General features: G+C 31.0%; 1 protein-coding gene and 1 long non-coding RNA gene across 5 annotated transcripts in view; one reads left to right on the top strand and one right to left on the bottom strand.

Moving 5' to 3' along the window:
- Nucleotides 1–25,747, bottom strand: part of LOC111682254 — an 81,828-nt gene continuing 56,081 nt past the window's right edge. For all 4 annotated transcript variants that reach the window (XM_046945149.1, XM_046945147.1, XM_023444154.2 and 1 more), the window contains exon 3: nucleotides 1–4,150. In XM_046945149.1, the coding sequence (XP_046801105.1) occupies nucleotides 2,882–4,150 (1,269 nt within the window). In that variant the 3' untranslated portion in view covers nucleotides 1–2,881. The remainder of the gene's footprint in view (nucleotides 4,151–25,747) is intronic.
- On the top strand, nucleotides 18,054–19,340 carry LOC124418531. Its single transcript, XR_006940057.1, has 2 exons — nucleotides 18,054–18,192; nucleotides 18,316–19,340. It is a non-coding gene; the product is annotated as an uncharacterized LOC124418531 (long non-coding RNA).

A 25,747-nucleotide genomic window follows, 5' to 3' on the forward strand; every position in this document is an offset into this window, starting at 1 on the left:
TTAAAAAAAGAATTAAACAATAAATATATATATTTTTTCTTTGGTTTTAGTTACTTTTTTTAAGGGTTTAGCCTTGCTAACCTATTTGACAGCTGTCAATCTGTTAGCAACAACTTTTAGAAACAATTATTTTATTTAAAGGAATTTTCTTGATTTTTTTTTTAACTAAATAAAATTTTCTTTAAAAAGAGAATGCTTTTGATGATTTTAAAAGTTTGGAATTTTTGTTTTATTGTAAAAAGTTTTAAAAATTAAAAAAAGTTTTCTTTAAAAAAAAAAACTTTTTAAAAAAATATTGAAGATTTTTAAAAATAACATAAAGTCATGTGGGAATTTTTTCCAAAACTAAAACAAGAAAGAAAATTAACAAGCGATTAAAGTTTCAATATTAAGGAAATCAATTTTAGAACTTGTGCTAACAGAACTAGTTCAAATTTTGAAATATTGAAATCCCGGAACTAGCTAATTCTTGCCAGTGCTTTTAGAAGCCATTCTCAAAAACTTTACTATGGTTCTATAGGATTTGTCTAAAGAGAGTTTTAAATTCTTGAAAAAAGTAAAAAATTTTAACAGAAATCCTTAATTAAAGAACTGATTCTAAAATCGTTATAGATTTAGAAAAAATTTCGAGTGGTTTTAACCCCAAAGAGAACGAAATTTTCATTGAATACTAGAGTTTTGTTTTAACATTTTCATTTTTAACAAGAGTTTTCAAGGCTTCATTTCTTTAACAAAAGTGGAAAATTTTAAACCGAAATCTTTAATTAAAGAACTGATTCTAGAATCGTTTTATATTTAAAACAAATTTCGGCTTTAAAGCACTTTTTCTATGGTCTTAACCCTAAAGCGAACAAAATTTTCATTGAATACTAAAGTTTGGTTTTAACAAAATTTTCTATCATTCTCAAGTTTTTCCAATAGTGGAAAATTTTAACCGAAATCCTTAATAAAAGAACTGATTCTACAATTGTTATATATTTAAAACGAATTTCGACTTTAAAGCACTTTTCCTATGGTCTTAACCCCAAAGCGAATATAATTTTCATTGTTTTTCTAAAGTTTTTCCAAAAAAGTTTTTAAGACATCAATTTCATAGCAAAATTCTCAATTAAAGAACTGATCCTAAAATTGTTCTATATTTAGAACAAATTTTGACTTGAAAGCACTTTTCTTATGTTCTTAACCCAAAAGCGAACGAAATTTTCGAAATTTTGTTTTAACAACTTTTCTATCATTCTTTAGATTTTCTAAAAAGTTTTTAAGGTTTAAATTTCTTTTTAATAGTTGAAATTTTTAACATAAATCCTTAATTAAAGAACTGATTCTAGAATCGTTATATATTTAAAACACATTTTGTCTTTAATGACCTTTTTCTATGGTCTTAACCCTAAAGCGAACAAAATTTTCATTGAATAGTAGAGTTTTGTTTTAACTAACAATCAATCATTCTAAAGTTTTAACAAAAGTGGAAAATTTGAACCGATATCCTTAATTAAAGAACTGATTCTAAAATCGTTCTATATTTAGAACAAATTTCAACTTTAAAGCAGTTTTCCTATGGTCTTAACCCCAAAGTGAACGAAATTTTCATTGAATACTAGAGTTTTGTTTTCTATGATTCTAAAGGATTTCTAAAGAGGGTTTTCGAGGCACCAAAATCGTTCTATACTATTAAATTTTGACTTGAAAGCACTTCTTAACCCAAAAAGCGAACGAAATTTTCATTGGATATTAAAGTTTTGCTTTAACAACTAATTCCAGAACGAGTGCAAATAGAATCACTTCAGAATTGTAAAATCCATTCTCATTAATATTAATCTGATTTTGAATAAAATCTTAAAGAGTTTTCAAGTAAAAATCTATAGTTAAAGAACTAATTTCCGAATCATTCTAAATTTAAAACAAAAGACGACTCAAACCCATTCCTTTAGAATTAGTTTTACAAGGTTATACATACGTTATTACGGTGATCGAATTTTTCATTTATTATAACAATTTATACGAAAATAACTAGTTCTATAATGAGAACAAATGGAAGCAAACACTTTAAAATCTTGAAAGCCTTTCTCGGGAATATTACTCTGATTGTATAGATTTCCTAATGGGAGTTTCAAATAAAAATCATAGATAAAAGCGCTTGTTCTAGAATCGTCCTATAAGTAGAACATACTTCGACTTTAATCCACTTCAATAGAACCAGTTTTAAAAGTTACAAATAAAATAGAACAAGAATGGAATTCAAAAGTGATCGAAACTTTCATTAAATATTAGAATTTATCCGAAAGTAACTAGTTCTAGAACGAGTGCAAACGGAACCACTTCAAAATCTTGAATGTCGTTAGCGATTACAAATTCGAACTAAAGTCACTGATTAAAAAGCTTAAGTAGAACAAGAATCGTAATCAAAATTAATTAAAATTTTCATTAATTATTAGTATTTATTCGAAAGTAACTAGTTCTAGAACGAGTGCAAACGGAACCACTTCGAAATCATGACAATATAAAGACAAATTCGAACTTAATTTTAAGCCATTCACTTCTAAATCTAAATAGAGTTTTATTTTTAAAATATTTCCCAAATTTCCACCAATTAAATAAGTTCTGAGATAGTATAATGAAACCAATCGAATAGCTTCTCTGAAGTAGTTCTGAAACACTTCATAACAATGCTTAAAATATTCATAACTTATAAAACTAGTTGTCAAACTATGTTTTCGTCTTTTAAGTCTTAAGTTTTTCATCTTTTCTAAATTAACAACAGAAATCGCTTTTAAATAATCCAAGATTACAATAACAAAATAAAGAATGTCTTCTCAGTTTTCTTTCCTGTTTTAGCACCCTAATTTATATACCTTGACCTTAAGAACTTGGTTAGGAATTGTCACTTGGGCTGTATTCGAGCACTTCGTTCCAATTCATTGAACTGACCGTAGAAAAGTACCTCGCTTATAAGTTTTTCAGCAATTATCCGCTGTGTACGATCCATCGCACGTAATTTAACACTAACATTAGAACCGATAAAATCGCAGTCATCTTTATTCAGACTTTCAGCATAAATGGCAGCGGCCGCCGCAGCAGCTGCCGCCGATGAGCTGGCATCTTGGGAGCCACTCATGCCATTCGCATTACCGCTTAAGCTACCCGATTTGATGCGTCCGCTAATGGACGTATTATCCTCGGACATACTTTCGTTGGAGAGTAGGGAATTCATAAGCATTTGACCGGCCTGACTGCTTGAAGCGCTGGTCGGATTTAATTTACGCATATTGAGTGGGGTGAATTTTTCGTCTATTGACTCGGTGGAACGTCTAAGACTAGGTGGCAGGACAAAACGGCTGAAATCAAGACCTTTGGCAGCGGCCGCAGCTGCGGCACTAACGCGCAAATCTTGAGCAAAATCATCGGCTGATTCGGCGCCATGGCGATTTTCATCGGTTGAGCTGTAGGAACGATGTGAATCGGGCGGTGCTGGCGGATGGGGGGCGTGAAAATAATTCTCTAATAGTTCTTGTTTAATATCGAGATCGTCATGACCTCGTGACCCGCTCGAGACAGCGCCACCGGGTATTAAATGTCTTTGTTTATGAGCTTCAAAAGTATTTGTATTTGGTATAGGACTAGAACCGGCTTCAGTACCAGAGGTGCCATCACTGCGTCTACCCGTGCCACCACCACCACCACCGCTACTCATGCCACCACTACCCACATCACCGGGACAAGTGCCATTCTCACTACCCACCGCTCCCGGCGTGCCATTTGGACCTGTACTTAAGCGTCCGTCATTGGATGTTACTGAAGTATCGTGCAGATTGGACGGTGTTGTACGTTCACATTTGGTATCATGCTCTTTACCTTCATCATTTTCAATATCAGTTGTATCCATGGGCTTTTGCGGACTACCCGTAAAATCACTATTACTACTACCACCAAATAAACTGCGAGGTCCACTGCCAATGACGCCGCCACCACCACCACTACTGGCGCCACTAGTATTTAGTTCACTTTGTGGTGTGTTCGAAAATGGCATTGGCAAGGGTACGCGTAACTGATGATTTCGTTCACTAATGGGTGGTGGAGAAAATTGACCCACTGGATTCCATGTTTCAAGTGGCTGGGAGTTGGCAAGCAGCATAGGTAAATTTAAACCCATCTGAAATGAAAGATATAAAGTAATTTAATTAAAATTATATCAATATAAAATTGAAATGTATATAATTCTAAATTAACTACTTCTAGAACAGGTGCAAACAGAACTGTTTCCCTTTCAAAGACAAAAGATCTATTTCATTACGTTTTTGAAGCATCAAATCCAGAAATAACAAGACTGTTAACTAGACTTTAGACTACTCCATTGAATGAATTATATTCTGGACTATATATCAGACTATAGACTAGGATCGATAGACTAGACTATAGACTACATACTTAACTAAAGATTAGACTAACTTATTGACTAAACTCTTGACTAGACTATAAATAGATTATACTTTACTAAATTCGTTGGACGAATTACTCCCACATGATCGTATAGGATCTTATATCTAGAACACCAATATAACATAGATCAGTATTTAAGCGAATTATGTTTATATTCCGATTCTAAATTTAATATTTTCATCACTAGAAAACCATGTTTAAAAAACTTCGAGTGTAATTTATATTCTGGGCAAAATAATACGTAGTACAAATCAGACACTATGACTTATGCTAAAAAAATTCCAAATTTGTTTTTATATTTATTATAAAAAACACTAACAATATTTTTTAAATAATGTTTTATATTTAATTTTCATATTTTAGTCCATCCAAAAAAAATTGATAAATTTATAAAATATATAAAAAAAACTTCCACCAACTTTGTGCCAATGAACTTTATGATTATGTATATCGATCACTTAGAGATGATATTAAAATACACTGAAAGAAATCGACAGATTGAAAAGTAACTCTGTTCAAGTATTAAGCAATTTCAAATCTTAAAAAAAATCCAATTTACATAAAATTTCTTAAAAAATTCCATTTTATATTTTTTTTATAAAGAAAAAAATGGCAAATTAAGAAATCTACAAACCAGCTACAACAAAAAATGCGTAAACAAATTTTAAACAAAAACAACGTCAAAAGTTACCAACAACAACCACTTTGTTTTTATATAAAATAAACAAATATCAAGGCAAAAAGAAATTGCAAAAAATACTTTAATATTCACATATACATATAAATACATGTATTAAGTAGATAGCGGAAAATACGGAAAGGCCTTGAGAGTAGAGGCCTTTTATATATATTGTTATATTGTTTAATAACTGATTGAATAAGATTTGAGACATTTGTATGATATCTAACTAACTAACCATTTATCTATTAGTATATCTATGTGTCTATTTATTTGTCTATTTAATTATATAATATATATATATATATATATATAAATATATATATATTATATATATATATATATATATTATATAATATATATATATATATATATATATATATATATATATATATATATACATATATCTATCTATCCATCTATCCATCTATCTATCTATCTATCTATTTATCTATCTATCTATCTATCTATCTATCTATCTATCTATCTATCTATCTATCTATCTATCTATCTATCTATCTATCTATCTATCTATCTATTCTATCTATCTATCTATCTATCTATCTATCAATCAATCTATCTATCTAAAATATAAGTTAAAACTTTGTAAATCAAAAAGGCCTTTTTCGAGGCATCTTTACTCAACTTAATCTTCTGGATATGTTTATTACATGTTTGTAAACACAACAATAAAATGGCACAGAAAAACATCAACAACCACAACATTAACTTCGAATAAATACATGTCACTTGGTAATATGATCAAAATAAATAATAAAAAACAATATTGGAAAATTTTTACATACATACATAAGTTTAAAATAGCACTAACATTGTCAGATCTGTAAACTAATGTCATCTTAAAATTTACAAATTAAAATTAAACAAGTAAGAGTGTTGTATTCGGCTGTGCCGCATCTTATATACCCTTTAGCATAGTGTATTTTATACATATTAGTTTTATAAATTTTATTTTTTTTCCGATTCACAGCTGAATAAAATCTAATACGTCTACACACACGTGTACATCTTTTTCCAATATACAGTGTTGTTGTTGCTTATTTAACAAAGCATACAAAAATATGAAATTTTTTGATGAAATTATTAGAGGTTGTCCCGGATTTTTGCTCATATCTCCGTTATTTACCGACCGATTTTGCTGATTTTAAATAGCAATCTTCTCGAAAGTATGTCTAACAGTATTATTGAAGATTCGGATCTCGCCGATATCTGGGGTCCTTTAAAAACTGATTTCAACAGACAAACAGACGGACATAGCTTAATCGACTCCGCTATCTATAAGGATCCAGAATATATATACTTTATAGGGTCGAAAACTATAGACTAGACTATAGTCTAGACTATAGACTAGACTATAGTCTAGACTATAGACTAGACTATAGACTAAACTATAGACTAGACTATAGACTAAACTATAGACTAGACTATAGACTAGACTATAGACTAGACTATAGACTAGACTATAGACTAGACTATAGACTAGACTATAGACTATAGACTAGACTATAGACTAGACTATAGACTAGACTATAGACTAGACTATAGACTAGACTATAGACTAGACTATAGACTATAGACTATAGACTAGACTATAGACTAGACTATAGACTAGACTATAGACTAGACTATAGACTAGACTATATAAGCTTTTTCACCAAAATTATTTCCATACAAATGAGTGCACAACAAGCCCTAGAACGGCCTGTATTTTGGTTTTGACCGGATGCCAAAAGTGTCCAATCACTTACTTCGACCTTATCACTTCAATCAAAGAATTAATTCTTTCACAGATCTAATCAAAACAAAATACAGTCAACCGAACAATATCAAAACATCTTAGAAATTTTTCAACAAACTATGAACAAAAGTACAATACAATTATTATTGTTTTTGTTGTCTGCGTTGTTGCATGAGTGATGAGTTGTAGTGATAAATATTGAGGTGTTAAATATGGCGTGTTGGCGGTGCGATATGTTGAGGTGGGTTTTGAGATAAAACAAAATCGGAAAAGAAAGTTTACAACATGACATATTTATAGAATTTATAGAATATCAACAAAATTAATTTAACGAATGAAAACAAAAACAAACAAATAATGTATTAGTAAGTAGTAGAAATAAAAAAACAAAACATAATTTAAACTGAAGGTGAACAATAAATAACAAAACAAATAAACAATATTTACATTTTCCTTGGATAAATTCATGTTTCCTTGTCCAGTATTTAAATGTAATTTGCAATTAGTTAGTATTTAGTAGATTCTCAGTTTGTTGTTTTTGATGTTGTCAATATTATTATTATTATTTTTGTTTTAAATGCTGATGAAATAATTTGTTGTAAACTTAACACACAATCATGTATAATGTTTATTTTGTTATTTGTATTATTTATTAACTCCTATAAAATTGCGTTTTATTGTGTAAATATTTTTATTAAAACATTTTATTTTTGTTATAATAATTTTTTGGGGATTTATTTCTTTTTTAACATTTTTGTTGTTTTCTTTTAGATTATTATCTCATTATTATATTTACATATTTTTTGGAATAAATTATTTGTTTTTATATATTTTATATAAATATTGTTTTTTTTTTATTGAAATGTTACCGACTTTGTTATTTGTTTTTATATAAATTTCCAATAATTTATCTTTAAACGTTCGTTTTTTAGCTAAAATTTTTTTGATTTATAATTTTTTTAATCATATTTGTATTAATTTATTTATTTATGAAGGTTGTTCAAAAAGTTTTCAGCAATGTAGTTTTTTTAGAATTATAAGCAAAACTTTAAAAACTTATTTCAATATTATTTGGAAAATCTATTGAATAGGCTTTCGACTAGAATATAAACTAGACTTTTAACTACACAATAGACAAGACTAGACTATAGACTAGACTATAGACTAGCCTTTAGACTAGACTTTAGACTAGACTATAGACTAGACTATAGACTAGACTATAGACTAGACTATAGACTAGACTATAGACTAGACTATAGACTAGACTATAGACTAGACTATAGACTAGACTATAGACTAGACTATAGACTAGACTATAGACTAGACTATAGACTAGACTATAGACTAGACTATAGACTAGACTATAGACTAGACTATAGACTAGACTATAGACTAGACTATAGACTATAGACTAGACTATAGACTAGACTATAGACTAGACTATAGACTAGACTATAGACTAGACTATAGACTAGACTATAGACTAGACTATAGACTAGACTATAGACTAGACTATAGACTAGACTAGACTATAGACTAGACTATAGACTAGACTATAGACTAGACTATAGACTAGACTATAGACTAGACTATAGACTAGACTATAGACTAGACTATAGACTAGACTATAGACTAGACTATAGACTAGACTATAGACTAGACTATAGACTAGACTATAGACTAGACTATAGACTAGACTATAGACTAGACTATAGACTAGACTATAGACTAGACTATAGACTAGACTATAGACTAGACTATAGACTAGACTATAGACTAGACTATAGACTAGACTATAGACTAGACTATAGACTAGACTATAGACTAGACTATAGACTAGACTATAGACTAGACTATAGACTAGACTATAGACTAGACTATATACTATAGACTAAACTATAGACTAGACTATAGACTAGACTATACACTAGACTATAGACTAGACTATAGACTAGACTATACACTAGACTATAGACTAGACTATAGACTAGACTATAGACTAGACTATAGACTAGACTATAGACTAGACTATAGACTAGACTATAGACTAGACTATAGACTAGACTATAGACTAGACTATAGACTAGACTATAGACTAGACTATAGACTAGACTATAGACTAGACTATAGACTAGACTATAGACTAGACTATAGACTAGACTATAGACTAGACTATATAGACTAGACTAGACTATAGACTAGACTAGACTATAGACTAGACTAGACTATAGACTAGACTAGACTATAGACTAGACTATAGACTAGACTATAGACTAGACTAGACTATAGACTAGACTAGACTATAGACTAGACTATAGACTAGACTATAGACTAGACTATAGACTAGACTATAGACTAGACTATAGACTAGACTATAGACTAGACTATAGACTAGACTATAGACTAGACTATAGACTAGACTATAGACTAGACTATAGACTAGACTATAGACTAGACTATAGACTAGACTATAGACTAGACTATAGACTAGACTATAGACTAGACTATAGACTAGACTATAGACTAGACTATAGACTAGACTATAGACTAGACTATAGACTAGACTATAGACTAGACTATAGACTAGACTATAGACTAGACTATAGACTAGACTATAGACTAGACTATAGACTAGACTATAGACTAGACTATAGACTAGACTATAGACTAGACTATAGACTAGACTATAGACTAGACTATAGACTAGACTATAGACTAGACTATAGACTAGACTATAGACTAGACTATAGACTAGACTATAGACTAGACTATAGACTAGACTATAGACTAGACTATAGACTAGACTATAGACTAGACTATAGACTAGACTATAGACTAGACTATAGACTAGACTATAGACTAGACTATAGACTAGACTATAGACTAGACTATAGACTAGACTATAGACTAGACTATAGACTAGACTATAGACTAGACTATAGACTAGACTATAGACTAGACTATAGACTAGACTATAGACTAGACTATAGACTAGACTATAGACTAGACTATAGACTAGACTATAGACTAGACTATAGACTAGACTATAGACTAGACTATAGACTAGACTATAGACTAGACTCTAGACAAGACTACAGACTAGATTACAGACTAGTGCATTCCTTACGAGTCCAAAATGACAATGAAATAACTAACAAAGCCATAGCATTCAGGATATTTCAACTTGAGTAGAAATGTTCCAGTCACCCATTCATCGATTCTTTTATAGCCCTTATCAAATAGAATATTAAAAAAGGAAGTGAATGTCATGGAGCTTTTTGAGCTCCATGTTTCGCTAAGGATGCAGATGTTATTGGCCGATGTCTAGGTACAGTACTCATAATAGTTTCGAAAGAGATACACCAAAGCTATAGCAATAATTGTATTATCGCTATAGACGAATATTACTCAAAATGTTATTATTTTGATAAATTTAAATTTAGCTTCCTTATCACTTTACGAACAACCTTCGCACATTTTTTTTTTGTAATCACAACACATAACATTTCAAAATAAACAACATAATTTAAAATATACATTTATTTATTTATTATACATTTATTTATCTTATGAAAAATTGTTTTTTTTTTATATTGGGCGATTATTTTGTTTGAATTATAACTTTTTAACAAATATTTAAATTTGTACATTGATTTTAAACAATTTATTTAACACTTTACAAACTACACAAAAATGCAACACTGTGTATACTTTTTTTCTCAATACTTCAATACTAATTAAATCAACGTGACAGCATTAACATGTAGTATATGCAAATAAAGGCGCGAAATTTGCAATTTGAATGAGATAAAAAAACACACGCGTTATAAGGCGCGCAAATAATGACGTTAATACGTTTTTAAAATGTTTATAAATAAAAAAAAAATAAATGACGTTCAAATGATTGGAATAAAATTAACTTAAACAAACTAACGTGAGAGAACACACGAAAACTAACAACCGTTAAGTGCGACAATTTACAATAAAATGAACAGAATTCAATTCGTTTTGTTTTTGTTACAAAAAAAATAAAAGAAAACATATTCATTCAACAACAACAAAAACAAAGGCAAACTACGCGAATTAAGGTATAAACAACAATGCGAATAGGCACAATGACAGCAAAATAATAACAATTGACAGTACCAGAAATACAAAGCGAGAGAGAGAGAGTGAGTGATGGAGAGCAAGTGTAGAAAAAAGCTAAAAACAATAACAGAAAATGGGGGAAAAAAGAAGACATCATCAACGTAAATAAGGCGGTTAGGCAAAAAGCTCACACATACAACAAAAATATCGTATCTAAAATGTAAACAACAAGTTCATTCGTTCGTTTCATTCGTATGCCAAATAGTCAGTCAGTCAACTAGTAAGCAGTGTTGCCAACTTAGTGCTTTTAGCACTATTTGCGGTGCTTTTTGGTGTGCCAAACGCGGAAAATTTTGCTCATGGTGCCTTTCTTCAAAAAGGCACTAAAGTGGTGCTTTCTAATTTTATGACAGTGCATTTAGTGCTTTTTATACCCAACATATACCCAAGATGAGTGGGGTATATTGATTTTGTCACTCCGTTTGTAACACATTGGTCGTATATATTTTGGGTCCTTATTAAATTCTAAGGCGATCTAACCATGTCCATCTCTCTGTTCATCTGTCCGTCCGTCTGTCTGTTGAAAGCACGATAGAGTTAGAACGTAAAGAGCAAACGAGTTAAATTTTTCCACAAATTTTTATATGCATCAAAATTTCTCTACCAAATGACATTAATACTCATTACCGACTTAAAAATATTCGACATAAATATGTTTTATATAAGCCAAAATCTCTCTAGCAAATTTTACGGCAATCGGTCCATAATTGACTCTACCCCCACATATGGTCACCTTCAAAAATTGATTTTAACGCTCATTACTGACTTAAAAATACGTGTTTAGCGGAGAAATTCGAAATAAACTACTTTTATACAAATGTAATCTTCCTACCGAATTTAATTCGGATTTATCGGTAACTTACCCTACCCCCTATTAAGGTCCCCTTAAAAATATGAGTACAGCGATGAAAATTGACAAAAAATAAGTTTTATATAATTTTTTTACACAATTGAATCTATCCCTAATATATAAAGCCTCCATGATTACTTCATCGCTGTACTCGCAATAAAATGATTTTTATTATAATTCTTTATGCCGAATTTTATGACGATTGGTCTATAACTGACCAACAAAACAAAATCTATGTACAAAATGTACAAAAGCAAATATTCTTCAAAAACAAAAAAAAAAAATATTCAAAATACTTTAAAATAAGTTATGTTATTCACTATCAGTGAAATTAACAATTTTTCCAGAACTCAAAAAACTTAAAAATAATATATATAGATTTTGCAAAAAAAAAAATATATTTCATAAGTTTTGTAAAATTTTACAATTTGGGTGTGGGTACATCGGTTGGCCAGTTGGTAGTGTGCCTGTCAGTTTGAATGTTTAATGAAATTTTACTATTTTTAAAATTCTCATCTTATTTATCTAATATTCGTCAAACATTAGTTTTAGTTCTTACGTTACTAAAAATCTAACTCACACCGGTGAAAGACTTTAGTATGACGCATGTTTTGTTTTGCAGCCCAATGTTCTAAAAAACGAATTTTTGAGTCTTGTAGGAAATGAGCGAAATAATGTGCAATTTTTATTAAAATAAACAATATTTGACTGAAAAAACGTTAGTGCTTTTTTACCCATTTTCAGTTAGAAAATTACGCTTTTTTACCCCTTTTTAATTTTTTTGCGCGCGTTTTGCTTGACCAATGTTGGCAACACTGCTAGTAAGTTCGACTGACGAAGAAAGCGTACTACAAGATCTGCTCAAATACTATCATAAACACATATTAAAGCGACTGCGACAGTGACGACCGAAAGAGAGAGAGAAAGATAGAGAGTGACAGTGTATTTATTTACGTAGTATTTTTTTATTTTAAAAAAGAAACAAACCAAAATGTTTGGTTGTGTGAATGTTTGCGATTTAGTAAAAAAAACGAAAAAATATTAATCATTTTATTGTAGTTGCTGCTATGGTTGTCTGGCTTTATGTTTGTTTTTAAAATTGTAAACAACTTAAAATGCGGAATAATGTAGTATTTCAGTAACAAAAAAAAAAAAAAATACTACAAAACATGTTGTTATTGTTTTCAATGAAATTTTAATAAATGAAGTACACTTTAGAGTGGAGGTGTTGTCACACTTGACATATTGAAAAAAATCGCAAAAAAATAGCAAACTTTTTTCAAAAACCTACCTTTTAGGGTTCTATAAATCGACTTTCGAATAATCGAACAATCGACTTTTTGTCGAAAAAGTCGAAAAGTCGAAGTCGACTATTTTAATCCATAAAAGTCGATAACACGGCTATCGTCTATGAAAAAAGTCGAAAAGTCGGAAAGAGTCGAAAAAAGTCGAAAAGTCGAAAAAAGTCAAAAGAAGTCGAAAAATTCGGAAAAAGTCGAAATTAGTCGGAAAAAGTCGAAAATAGTCAAAAAAGTCAAAAATTCGAAAAAACTCAAAAAATTGCAACAAATAGAAAAAATATAAATAAAATTTTTTTATTAATAATTATTAATAATAATAATAATATAATGTTAAATGGCAACATTATAAATTTACGCTTCTGGCAACTTTATAAATTTTTAACTCTGGTCGGAAAAAGTCGAAAAGTCGGAAAAATCGAAAAAAGTCGAAAAGTCGACTATTTATAAAATATTAAAAGTCGAAAAATCGACTTTTAATTAAATGAAAAAAGTCGAAAAATCGACTTTTAACTAAATGCAAAAAGTCAAAATGTCGACTTTTCATAAAATGCAAAAAGTCGAAATGTCGACTTTTCATAAAATGCAAAAAGTCGAAAAGTCGACTTTTCGTTTCAACTATAGAACCCTACTACCTTTATGAAAACTAATTACTCTTACACGAGCATTTTTAAAATTGAGAAATTGCTGTGTGAATGAAACACATCTACATCGTGCGCAAATTTAAGCTTCCAATGGTCATATAGGTAGTAGTATTCTACAAAATACATAATTTGTTCGCAGATAAGAGCAGGTTTTAGAAACTATCGCATAAGTAGCATGTGAATTCATAACAAGTTTATCTTCTTGCTCGTAAGTTTCAAAGTTCATCTAATTTGCCATGTTTAAGACTTTATATATATGTATAATTCGTTCATCAGTCAGATGGTGCAGAGTGCAATGCATTAGAGGATTCCTTTTTTTTTTAACTTTTTACAGTTTGATTGAAAAATTTCTGCAATATTAAGACTGTTTTATTCGATCATCAGTGAGATGGTGCAGAGTGCAATATTAAGACTGTTTGATCGGAGCAGAGATTTTTTAAATCGGGAGATTGTACTGTTTATCGATAAATTAGAATAGAAAAAACTTAGTAATACACATTTTGAATCTAGCAAGGAGACGATCTCGGACTCCTAACTAACTAATTGTAATCTTTTATTCTGAAATAACTAAGCAAAAATTTGGATAATTACACTATAGAAGTATATTGAAAGTTAAGGGAAATATTGAAATGGATTTCGCCTTGTACTATAGCAATATATCCATATTCTCTCTCAATGTGTGATGATTTTATTACATATTGCATTTAGACAATCAAATACGTACTCTTCTACACAAAATTTTGACAGATCATATTACTTGTGTGATCGTGTAAAGCCCGCTTTAAAGCTACAAAGGCAAAAATTTTAAAAAATGGTTATAAACGCCAAATTGTTTGTATTAACAAGTTCAAAAAAATTTGTATATAAACCAGAAACAACAAAAAAAAGAATGAGTCAAGTAATTGATAATGATGGTCATATTCTATATACAATCATTCCAAAGATATTTTGCAAAAGAGGAAGAGAATTCGAGAGAAACGGGAAAAACCTTTTAAATCGTAACTGTACTGGAAATAAATAAAATAACAAAAACAAAAAACAATATTAAAACCACGAAGAAGAGGCTTGTTTATATATTTCTTTTCTTCCTGCATATTCTTAACAAAAACAATGCACACACACACATACACACAAACAACGCAGCAACAAATTGTCACCAACATAATATAAAAAAAGAAAATAAATAAATGACCACGACAATAACAGCAAAACCAACAATAACAATAATAATAAAAAAAATAAGCAGAAGAACAATAACAATACGCTGAAAAGCAGCAACTTTAACAAAATACAGCAAAAATATCACAAAAGTTGACAACCTGAAGAAATACATAACAATAACAAATTGTGAGTAGCAGCAGCAACAAAAATATACAATAAACTACAATATGCAATAACATCAGCAGCCAGGTATGGTAAAGTGAAATTTTGGATATTGCAATTAATTGAAAAGATTTTCCTATCGTAAAGATATTCTCATGTTTCATTATATTCCATCGGAATCTCTCTCTTTCGATAAAAGTTATTCTAGTGTTAGTTCAATAATAATTTCAACTTTTACAAAATTCACATTGATTTCAATACCAACACATTTTCCCAACCCTGGGCAACATCCAATCATAAGTCCGCAAAGAATTTTGCTACACAATAGTATCTAGTAGGAGAGGAGTTTATGGTAAAACAATAATAACATGAGTAAAAATTAATAAAAAGAAAAAATAAACTAAAATAAATAAATACAAAACGTACACAAATAAATAAATAAAAAAATAACGTTAAAAAATAAATAAAAACTTAGCAATAATAACAACAGCAGAAAGAAAACGAAAAAATAAAAACTGATGAAGAAAAACATTCAACTTCAGCAAAAAACAACAACTAAACATACTTTATTATTACTGTTGTTTGTTTTCGTAAATATAATTTTCTGTTGTTGTTGTTGTCAGTTTTACTATTTGCATTTCGTTGCAAAAATAAACGAGGGTTGTTGGTCACATTTTCGCAGGTTGTTACTTCGTAACTATGTAGCAATTTTTGATCAACGTATCATCTCCTTGACGGATATGGATGTTCATAAATTAATGATAATTATGTCTTGACATGCTGTGACAACAGAGATGGAAAAAGAGACTTTGTTTCAGTATCAAAAAATATTTCAGAGAGTACTTTTTTGGATCTCAAAGTACTTAGGTTAGGTTAGATTGATAGGAGGGTGTGTACTACATCAAATCCGAAGAAATGCACCTAGGCCACAATCGGGCCTGTTGTGCGCTCTTTATCATGAAAAAAAGGAACTGAATGAATTATTTTTCAGTGTTCAGAAACTCAGTTCCTTGAATGTAATTCCTAAGAATCTTCCAATCAGTGTTAGTCAGGAATGTTATTTCCGGAATAACAGCACTTCCAAGATACTTGGATCTAACTTCGACGAATGCCTGGCAGTGGCAATGAAAGTGCTCCAGAGTTCTACTGTCCTCTCCACATACGTCTGAATCCAAGCGTCCAATTTTGCATAAATGTGCTGAGTGTGTCCACTCAGAATACGTACTATCATAATAACTTCAGGCTTTCCCATTTTGAGGAGATTTTTCGTCTTGCTCTCATCAGGGTCCCCCATAGGAATTTCGTGGTTCTACCCACTGTTTAATTATTCCAAGAGGTTGTATGGGATTCTCTCACCTATATTTTTAGTTCAGCTTTTGTTTCGTCGAATGGTTTTGCGTTCGTCAGTTTAACTGCCTTGAGCTCCCTACCCTTTAAAGCTATTACATTCGCTCTTTCGTTACCGACTACTCCCGAGTGAGTTGGTACCCATATGATGTTATAAAGTTATAAGTTTCGAAAAGGAACAAAAACTGTGATTTCTTAAAACTCAGGGCATAATATCTCAGATTCCAGATGTGATGGAGAAAATATGAAGTAACATTCGAACTCAGCGAATAATCTTATAGAAGCGTCTAACATAGTCTCAGGGTTTCAACTATTTTAACATTTTGTCTGATAATATTGAAGAGAAACAGCTACTAAAGCTATAGAATACTTTCGTAGCTTTTTCCTACAACTTTTATTTGATGCATTTTCGAGAATACGTGCCAAAAAATTTAAAAAGTATTTCAAATTTTAAAGAAACTTTTATCCTCATATTCTAATTCTCTTGTTATTTCAAAACGATTTATTGAAAGTTTCCATACAAAAAAAATTATTTTAACAGATTCACTACCGGTTAAACGATAATCGGATATTATGATTGTAGCCCTAAAAGTATCAAATAAGACTCGGGAGTATCACGGTACTTTTACATATCAAATAGTATCAAAAAAAGTACCATCGTACCAATTTTGCCATCCCTGTGTGACAATTTCAAAAACAAAAGTTATTGTGTGCTATCGTTCAAATTTTAACTTGTAAGATCTGACAACTTTGTAAGATCTGACGACCGTGTATCACGGCTCGATGATCTATTGTAAGATCTAACAACCGTGTATACATAGCAATAGGAATGTAAAATATTGTTACTCATATGCTTCGCCCATTTCCATTGTAACTAATAAGTTCCTTCACCTTAAATTGACAAGTCAAAAGGTTCATGCTATTCGTCAGATGAATGGATATCTAGTATTCTTATGCATAGGGACTCAAACTAAGGGAATTTCAGTATCCCTGCATTTTTGAGAGAAGGTCCCCAACTAATTATTTAACATCACTACCACATGACAAGTTATATACTTTACACGCGTTGAGGCGGCAGCACGTTTTAAGCTTTTCAAACTTCTCGCGCTTTTTAAGCTGCAAGTTACACACCACTAAAAGAACAAAATTTTGTGTTTTTGTTTTAAATTTTAATATTTTTCATTAATTTTTGATGAAATTTATTTCATATTTGTATATTTTTATTCTACAGAAAACAAAATACAACCCTGATCAGCTGTCGACGCGTCAAAAGTTGAAAGTTGCTGAACGTGTGTTGTGTACTTCCAACTTAATGGTGCCAATACATGTTCCTTTTTGTTTAAGTCTCTGTTTAGTGTTTACTATATAGAACTCTCTGATCTCACTTTCATTCTGGTTAAAAAAGTCAGATCATACCTTAATTGTTCGATCTACAGGTACAGTAAAATACTTGTGTTCTTGATTTCCTACAGATGGGTAAATTTTTGCTGCATTACAGGCAGATATGAACATTCTATGAAGGTCTATAGGAAGAAAGTGTTAGATTATAAACTTCACAGAAATTGCTGCAAAATTTGTGGATTTTTTCTAATAAATTTTAAATTTCTTTTCCGTCAAAATATTCTCCAAGAACAAACCTCGTTTCGAGTAAAATGCCTGTTTTATTGTATGAGTTCATGTCGGTGTAAATGTCTAGAAGTAAATGTGTAAGTAATGTATGAGTATACCTGCAGTTCGGGGTAGCAGTCCCAAACTAGTGATTAAAACTATTATAAATGTACAAAATACCTTTGGCAACTTCAACCTCAGTATATATCGATATTTTTCAGAATTACCACGAATAAATTTTCGAAAAGAGAGAGAGACACTGACTCCTAGCTAAACCGTTGGGTAGTTGATGATGTTTATTGTTATTTTGTTAACGCAAATATCAACGCAGTGAAGGCTGACAACGCTAAGCTGGGTAACAAAACAATAATAATACAAAAAAATCCCCATACAATTCCTATCCAATACATAGGAAATTAAACACACACACTAAAAGCAGGGGCAAAAGGGGAGACAGAAGACAGGTACTGGTATGAGGAACAGTTTTTAGTGTAAACAAAAACATACACATACATCTCTCCCTACTCACTAAACTAAAGAAGCAAAAAGAAAACAACACAACACTCGTCTCATTGACACTCACACACAAAGTGCAAATTGAAAATGGAGAAGGAGAATAAAAATAAATAATAATACTAACAACAACAACATACACACACAAAAAACAACTAAAAATGTAAACAAACTGATTATCAACGCAGCCAATGAATAAATAACATAAACAAAAACAACTTCCACGATGACAACCATGGAAAACAACAAATATATATAGTATTAAATAGCGTGGGGTGGGGAGAGGAGAGGAGGTGTTGTGCAAGATGGGTATGAAGCAGATTTTGGTGTTGAGATGACTATGTATAACAATAATACCAATAACAACTATAGAAATTCCCCAAAGAAAGCACAATTATTGTAGAGTGAGTAAAGTAGAGTTCTAATAATACATTTATTATTTTCATTTATTATTTTATTTTTTTTTTGAGAATATGTATACACATACCAACGTTACTCGCACTTTTAAACTCTCACCTAAATATCTTTTTTTTTCTTTTCTACACATTTGCCTAACTGTCGTTTTGACTGACGAAATGAATAAATAGCAATAACAAACAAATATAGATAATAAATATAAACAACATACCACATCAAATTTTCTTACTAATGATACGAACAATTTATAAAATTGGATACTTAAGGGATGTCTCCTAAAATTTATAATAAACAATTTGAAAATTTAATACTTAAAGATAATATTCATTTTGAAAAACGTTTAAAAATAATATACATACATATATAAATCAACTTCTCTTCGTATACCAACACGTGATTTTCGTCGCAAGATCACTCACTTTGAAAAAGACAAGCTGATATCTATGCATGGTTTGAAGATCGGGTCTATTTTAGAATCATGTTTCCAGCCTCCTTTTGGCGAAAAATCATCACCTACGAAATCTATAATCTGATGTCTAAGCATGGTTCGACGATCAGGTTTCCAAAATGACAAATATATTAATATTTTCTTTGCAACTTCGATCATCCATGATCGCAGTCTATCTTTTATGTCATCTTTGTAGATACAAAGTCGACGATTAGGTCTCTAAGAAGACAAAAGAATTTATTTTCCAATTTCTTACATCTGTGCTACGAAATCTACAATTTGATTTCCAACAATAGTTCGACAATCGTGGTTCTAACATAACAATTTGCAATTCGACCATTCATGTTGGTAGTTTCTCTTTCTTAAGAAAATTATCCATCTTGGTAGATACAAAGTCAACGATTGGGTGTTTTGGAAAGACAAAAAGTTGAAGTTGTTCTGCAATTCCGTGCATCTATATTCGTTGTATCTCTTTTGCGAAAAAGCATCCACAACGAAAAATATAATCTGATTTCTAAACTAGGTTCGACGATCGGGTTTTCATTGCAACTTCCACCATCTTTGAGTGCAAATTTTAAGTTATTTTGCAATTTCGTGCATTCATGTTTCCAGTCTTTCTTTTGCGAAAAATCATCCACTACGAAAACTATAATCTGATGTCTTTGCTTGGTTCGGCGATGGGGTTTTAAAATTACAAAAAGATGAAATTTTCATTGCAACTTCGACCATTTGTACCCCCTGTCTCTCTTTCCTGAAAAAATCATTCATTCTGTAGATGAAAAAGTCGACGATTAGTCCTCCAACAAGCCAAAAAGTTAAAGTTGTTTTGCAATGTCGTCTTTCTTTTGCGATCATCCACTACAAAAACTTTAATCTGATGTCTAAACATGGTTCGACGATCGGGTTTCATAAATGACAAAAAGATGAAATTTTCATTGCATCTGCGACCACATCTCTGACCGCAGTCTCTCTTTCATGAGAAAATCATCCATCTTTATAGATATCAGGTCGACTATTGGGTCCCTAAGAAGCAAAACATTTGAATTTGTTTTTCAATGTTATGCATTCAAGATTCCAGTCTTTCTTTCGCGAAGAATTATTCACTGTTAAAACTATAATCTGATGACTAAACAGGGTTCAACGATCGGGGTTCTAAAATAACAAAATTATGAAGTTTTCTTTGCAACTTCAACCATCTATTGTTTTGCAATTCCGTGCACGAATATTCACTATCTCTCTTTTGCGAAAAAGTTATCTACTACGACCATCCATGCTAACATCCATCATACATCTTTGTAAATACAAATTCGACGATTGTATTTCTAAGAAGACAAAAAGTTTAAGTTGTTTTACATTTTCAAACTACATGACTAAAAGATGAAGATTCCTTTGCAACTTTGATCATCCATGCTCGCAGTCTCTAATACATGAGAAAATCATCTTCTTTTATAAAATATATCTTCCATGGAAAAGTCTAAAAGTCATTAGCATCATAGACTTTTTCATGGTATAACCTGAACATTGACAATTCTGTTTGCATCTACGAATTCAACGACCGGGTCCCTAAATAGAATATTTAATGGAAAATATGGTTTTTATAGATATAAACGATTCTTCCAAATCGGGGAAAAGGGTGTTGGTGTTACAAAGATCACTTTCATGACAAAGACATAGTTTTAAAGTCGAAGATTATGTTTTTAAGAAGACAAAAAGTAACAGTTTTCTTTGCAACTTCGTTCATCTCTGTCTTCGACCTACCTCTCTCGTTCCCACGACAATTGGATTTTCGCTCCGGAACGACCCGAGTCATACTCGGCCAAAGATTGTCAACCCAGCGACAACTGTATCAACCGAAAGTTTTTTCCCCAGGAAAGAACTATCGGCCACAGTCGAGCTGTTACAACAACAACCAACCTCTCTTTGTGACAAAATCAATCACTATTAAGGAATAAATTCGAGCTCTAAAAGAAATCTTTCATGAAAAAGAGCAGTCCAATCATTAGAAATGGCATTTGTTTGCATTCCTTTGCAATATAGAAGAGAGTAATAAACTAGTCACGGTTTACCATCCATTCCTCTTTGAGAAATTTGATAATCTGATGTCTAAACTAGGAATTTCAAAATGAATAAGACCATCTACGTTCGCAGTCTCTCATTCACAACAAAATCATTTACTACGAAGACAGAAGTTAAGGCTCGATAAGAATTATTTCATGGATGTGATAGACCCTTTCAAAGGGATGAATTCTTTTTGCATCTGCAAAAGTGATCCTCATTAAAGAAGATAGTTATAATCATACAATCATGAATTACAATCCAGTTTGATCTGATGAATACTCAATAGTTACAGCGTCCAATTTCGGAAGCTAATAAACACCTTATCCGTATGTATTGTACGGTGTCGGAAACCTTGAGTGCTGTCCATCATCAACTTTTAGCGTTGTTCACATCATTTCAGTGAATATTTCACCAGCTTGGGAAATCTTTAAGCCAAAAAAGATTCATATCTTGCAATTGTACTTAAGCTATTATCTAATTAACCTAAGTTTACAATTTGAATTGAACTACGGTGAAAGTCTTGGATTTCCCATTAGTATAATGACAGGTCTTTTTGTTTCTAATAGAACTAGTTAAACAAATCACCACAGTTCAACAATTGAACTGTAAATTTGAATGAATTGTAAACAATTTGAAACTTACACTCACTCCTTCCCTTAATTTACACTTGACATGTACAAAGTTGAACTCCACAAAAAATATCTGGTTCGTGCAAATTTGTAAATAAGCAAATAAACATTTCTATGATTATTATTATCATCAACGGCAACGACGACGACAACATCATTATTGTTGTTATTATTGATATTATTCACGATACTAACAACAAAAACAACATCAACAATAATCACTAGTCAAATGCTTACAAGTAGTTGTTGTAGTTGTATGCTTATACTCTAATGACTTGTAGAGCAATAAAAAAAAATGTTATAAAATTTGTAAGGTGTTGATCGTAAACGACTTGGAATGGTGACTACTAAAGAAATTCTAATCAACTTCTGTCTTAAGAATATGGGCTGATATCTTCGTTTAACAATTTGTGGAAGAGTTCTTTTTTTCCAAGATTTCAAATCTAATTCTTATCGTTATATAGATCTAGAAGAACCTGTCATATGCCGAACAATCTGTTAAACTTAGTAATCTTCAAACGCCTTGTAGGGGTACATTGAAAATGAGGAAAACTGTCTATCGTTTTAAATGTTGTGTGCACTAGAATGTATAAAGTACATTCCACACGAACCTCAATAAACATTGTTGCAAATAGTACATACATTGTGTCCATCAGTCATGTGCACATGCATTCATGTTCGTGTTCTAAATTAAATCTACGCGCCTTTATCTAATTTAAGTCTGTATGGACTTCTTTTTTATATAGATTTTTGTACTTCTTTTCGTTATTGTTAGCAAGTGTATTTGAATGTTTTTTATGTTAATATTATCATTGATGTTAAAAATTTAGAGTTACCAGTGTTAGAAAGTTTTGAGAAGAAGTTAGAAAGTAGTAAGTGGTGGCGTAAACATTAAGCAGATCAGATGGAGTGAATTACTTTTTAAACCGTTATAAAAAACTGAGACATTCAACATTTTAGAATTATGTTGAGTCTATCGGACATCACATTGTATTCGCATGCTTCGTTAATAGCATTCATAGTATTGCATACTTTCAAGTCCTTTATTTGCACATTGCCATTCCAAGTTCTCTACCCAAGTTTGTTACTAAACCATGGATAAGCTATGCATTTGACTTTTATCTCATTAACCCAATCTTCTAAAGGCTTGACCGGTAATAAAATGAATAGAAATTTCAAATGTTGCTATCATGTGCAAAGGGTAGATCGAATAGGAAGTCTGAGTATTATTTAGAACTATAAGAAATAGATTAGAAGATATCAAACTTTGAAGAGATCCCATCTATACAACAGCTATAGAATGATCACTAAAAAATTATCGATATTAGGTGAGAGAAGTAGTTACCGACATCAAAACAAAATTGATAAAAGAGCTTCTCACGTTAACTCATGAAAACCCTTAGAAATATCTAGAGCCCTATCTTAACTTTCAATGGAATAAAATAATTTTTCTGAAAGAAGGACTAGTGGATCTCCCGTAGAGAGGACGTTACGAAAGCTAGTAAATACTTGAACCATTTAAAAGTTTTGCGAAATTCCGAAGGGATTGCTATTGAATTGTCGTTACATTAGCTATTATCCTGCTTTCCGGAAATGCACCGGCCAAAGAAGAATTTTGTTTTTGCTGCAACTCTTTCTATGAATGGCCAAAAAGTTTTTTGTTCCGACGAAAAGCAGAACAATTAGACTCCTATTACAAAGCCTTATCCGAAACATATCAGTTGCGGTGTTATTGTTGTTACGACAAATTCTAAAGGCTTCTTTTCCGGATGATTATATTCATGACCATATTCGAAATAACAGCATAACTCCATGGATAAAATTTCCGAATTGATTGCTATTCGATGGTCGTGACATAGTAATTATCCTGCTTTTCGGAAATTCACCGGCTAAAGGAGAATTTAGTTTCAAGACCAGTGTCTCTTTCGCCATTAATAAAAGAATCGAAATTACTAGTTCTATTCTTTACTCTTTCAGTGATTTCCCAAAAAGTTTTCTGTTCCGACGAGCAGTAAGAACTATTAGACTCTTTTAGTATAAAGCCATATCCGTAGCATATCAGTTTCAATGTTATTGTTGTTTTGACAAATTCTAAAGGCTTCTTATCCTGACGATTATATATACGACCATATTGGAAATACAGCATAAATCCATGGTTCAAAATCCCGAATTTATTGATAATTGTATTGTCGTTACATTAGCAATTATCCTGCTTTCCGGAAATTCACCACCTGAAGAAGAATATAGTTTCTAGATCATTGCTGAAACGTCATCTCTTTTGCCATTCATTAAAAGGATCGAAGAACTAGTTTTATCCTTTACTCTTTCTATGAATGGCCAAAAAGTATTCTGTTCCGACGACCAGTGGAACTATTAGACTATTCTAGTATAAAGCCTTATCCGTTTCATATCAGTTTCAACGCTGTTGTTGTTTTGACAAATTCCTTCGGATAAATTGTTATCCGGATGATTATATCCAAGACCATATTCGTATAACTCCTTCGATCAAATCCCGAATTGATTGATAATTGGATTGTCGTTACATTAGCAATTTTCCGACTTTCCGGAAATTCAACACCTGAAGAAGAATATAGTTGCAAGATGCAGCAACGTCATCTCATTTGGCATTCATTAAAAAGGATCAAAATTGAAGAACTAGTTCTATCCTTTACTCTTTCTATGATGGGCCAAAAACCGTTTCTGTTCCGACGACAATTAAAACTATTAAACTCTTCTAGTATAAAGCCTTATCCGTAGCATATTAGTTTTAATGTCATTGTTGTTTCGACAAATTCTAAAGGCTTCTTCTCCAGATGATTATATCCTTGGCCATACTCGACATAATAGGATAACTCCATGGATGAAAATGGGAATATTTCTGTCTCCTTTGCTGTGGATCTTAAGAACATCGATCTCATGCTATTAGTTAGTAATCTTGGCGAAGTCTTTTTTTTCAGTTTTTGTTAACAATTCTAATAGAAGTTAAAGCTAATGTTGCAGAAAATTATGCTTTAAAAACCCCAACAGCTGGCAACACTTGCTGAAATTTTACGCGCAAAATAAACAACATTTTCATACTCGTATATTACAAAAACAAGACGACCATTATTATTGAGTAAATAATATTTATGTATGTATGCATGAAAACAACAACAAATTGTATGTAAATATATGTATATAAAAACAAAAACATACATATTGTATATAAATTTGTAAATAACAAATAATACGACGAGTAACAATAATAACAACATCAATGACAACGCATCATGCAACGTGTGTCATTTGATGCATATTTGCAAGAAGTTGTTGTTATTGCTGTTGCTTTATAAAATATATGCAAACAATAACAAGAATTTGTATATGGGCATGCATATATACATAAATATATGTATGTATGTTGGTATGATAAGAAATACCCAGAAGTTCGATGTGATGGCCTTGCCAACTAAAAATTTTATCAATCTTCTAGTGTTCACACTAGTAAGAGTGTATAAAAAGCAACGGTTTGAAAATGGAGGATCCTCTATATAGATTTGATTCGCCGACGTACTCACTTGTAGAGGTAAATATATCTTCTATGGATTA

The sequence above is a fragment of the Lucilia cuprina genome, chromosome 2 (assembly GCF_022045245.1).
Source record: "Lucilia cuprina isolate Lc7/37 chromosome 2, ASM2204524v1, whole genome shotgun sequence".
Classification (NCBI taxonomy): Eukaryota; Metazoa; Arthropoda; class Insecta; order Diptera; family Calliphoridae; genus Lucilia; species Lucilia cuprina.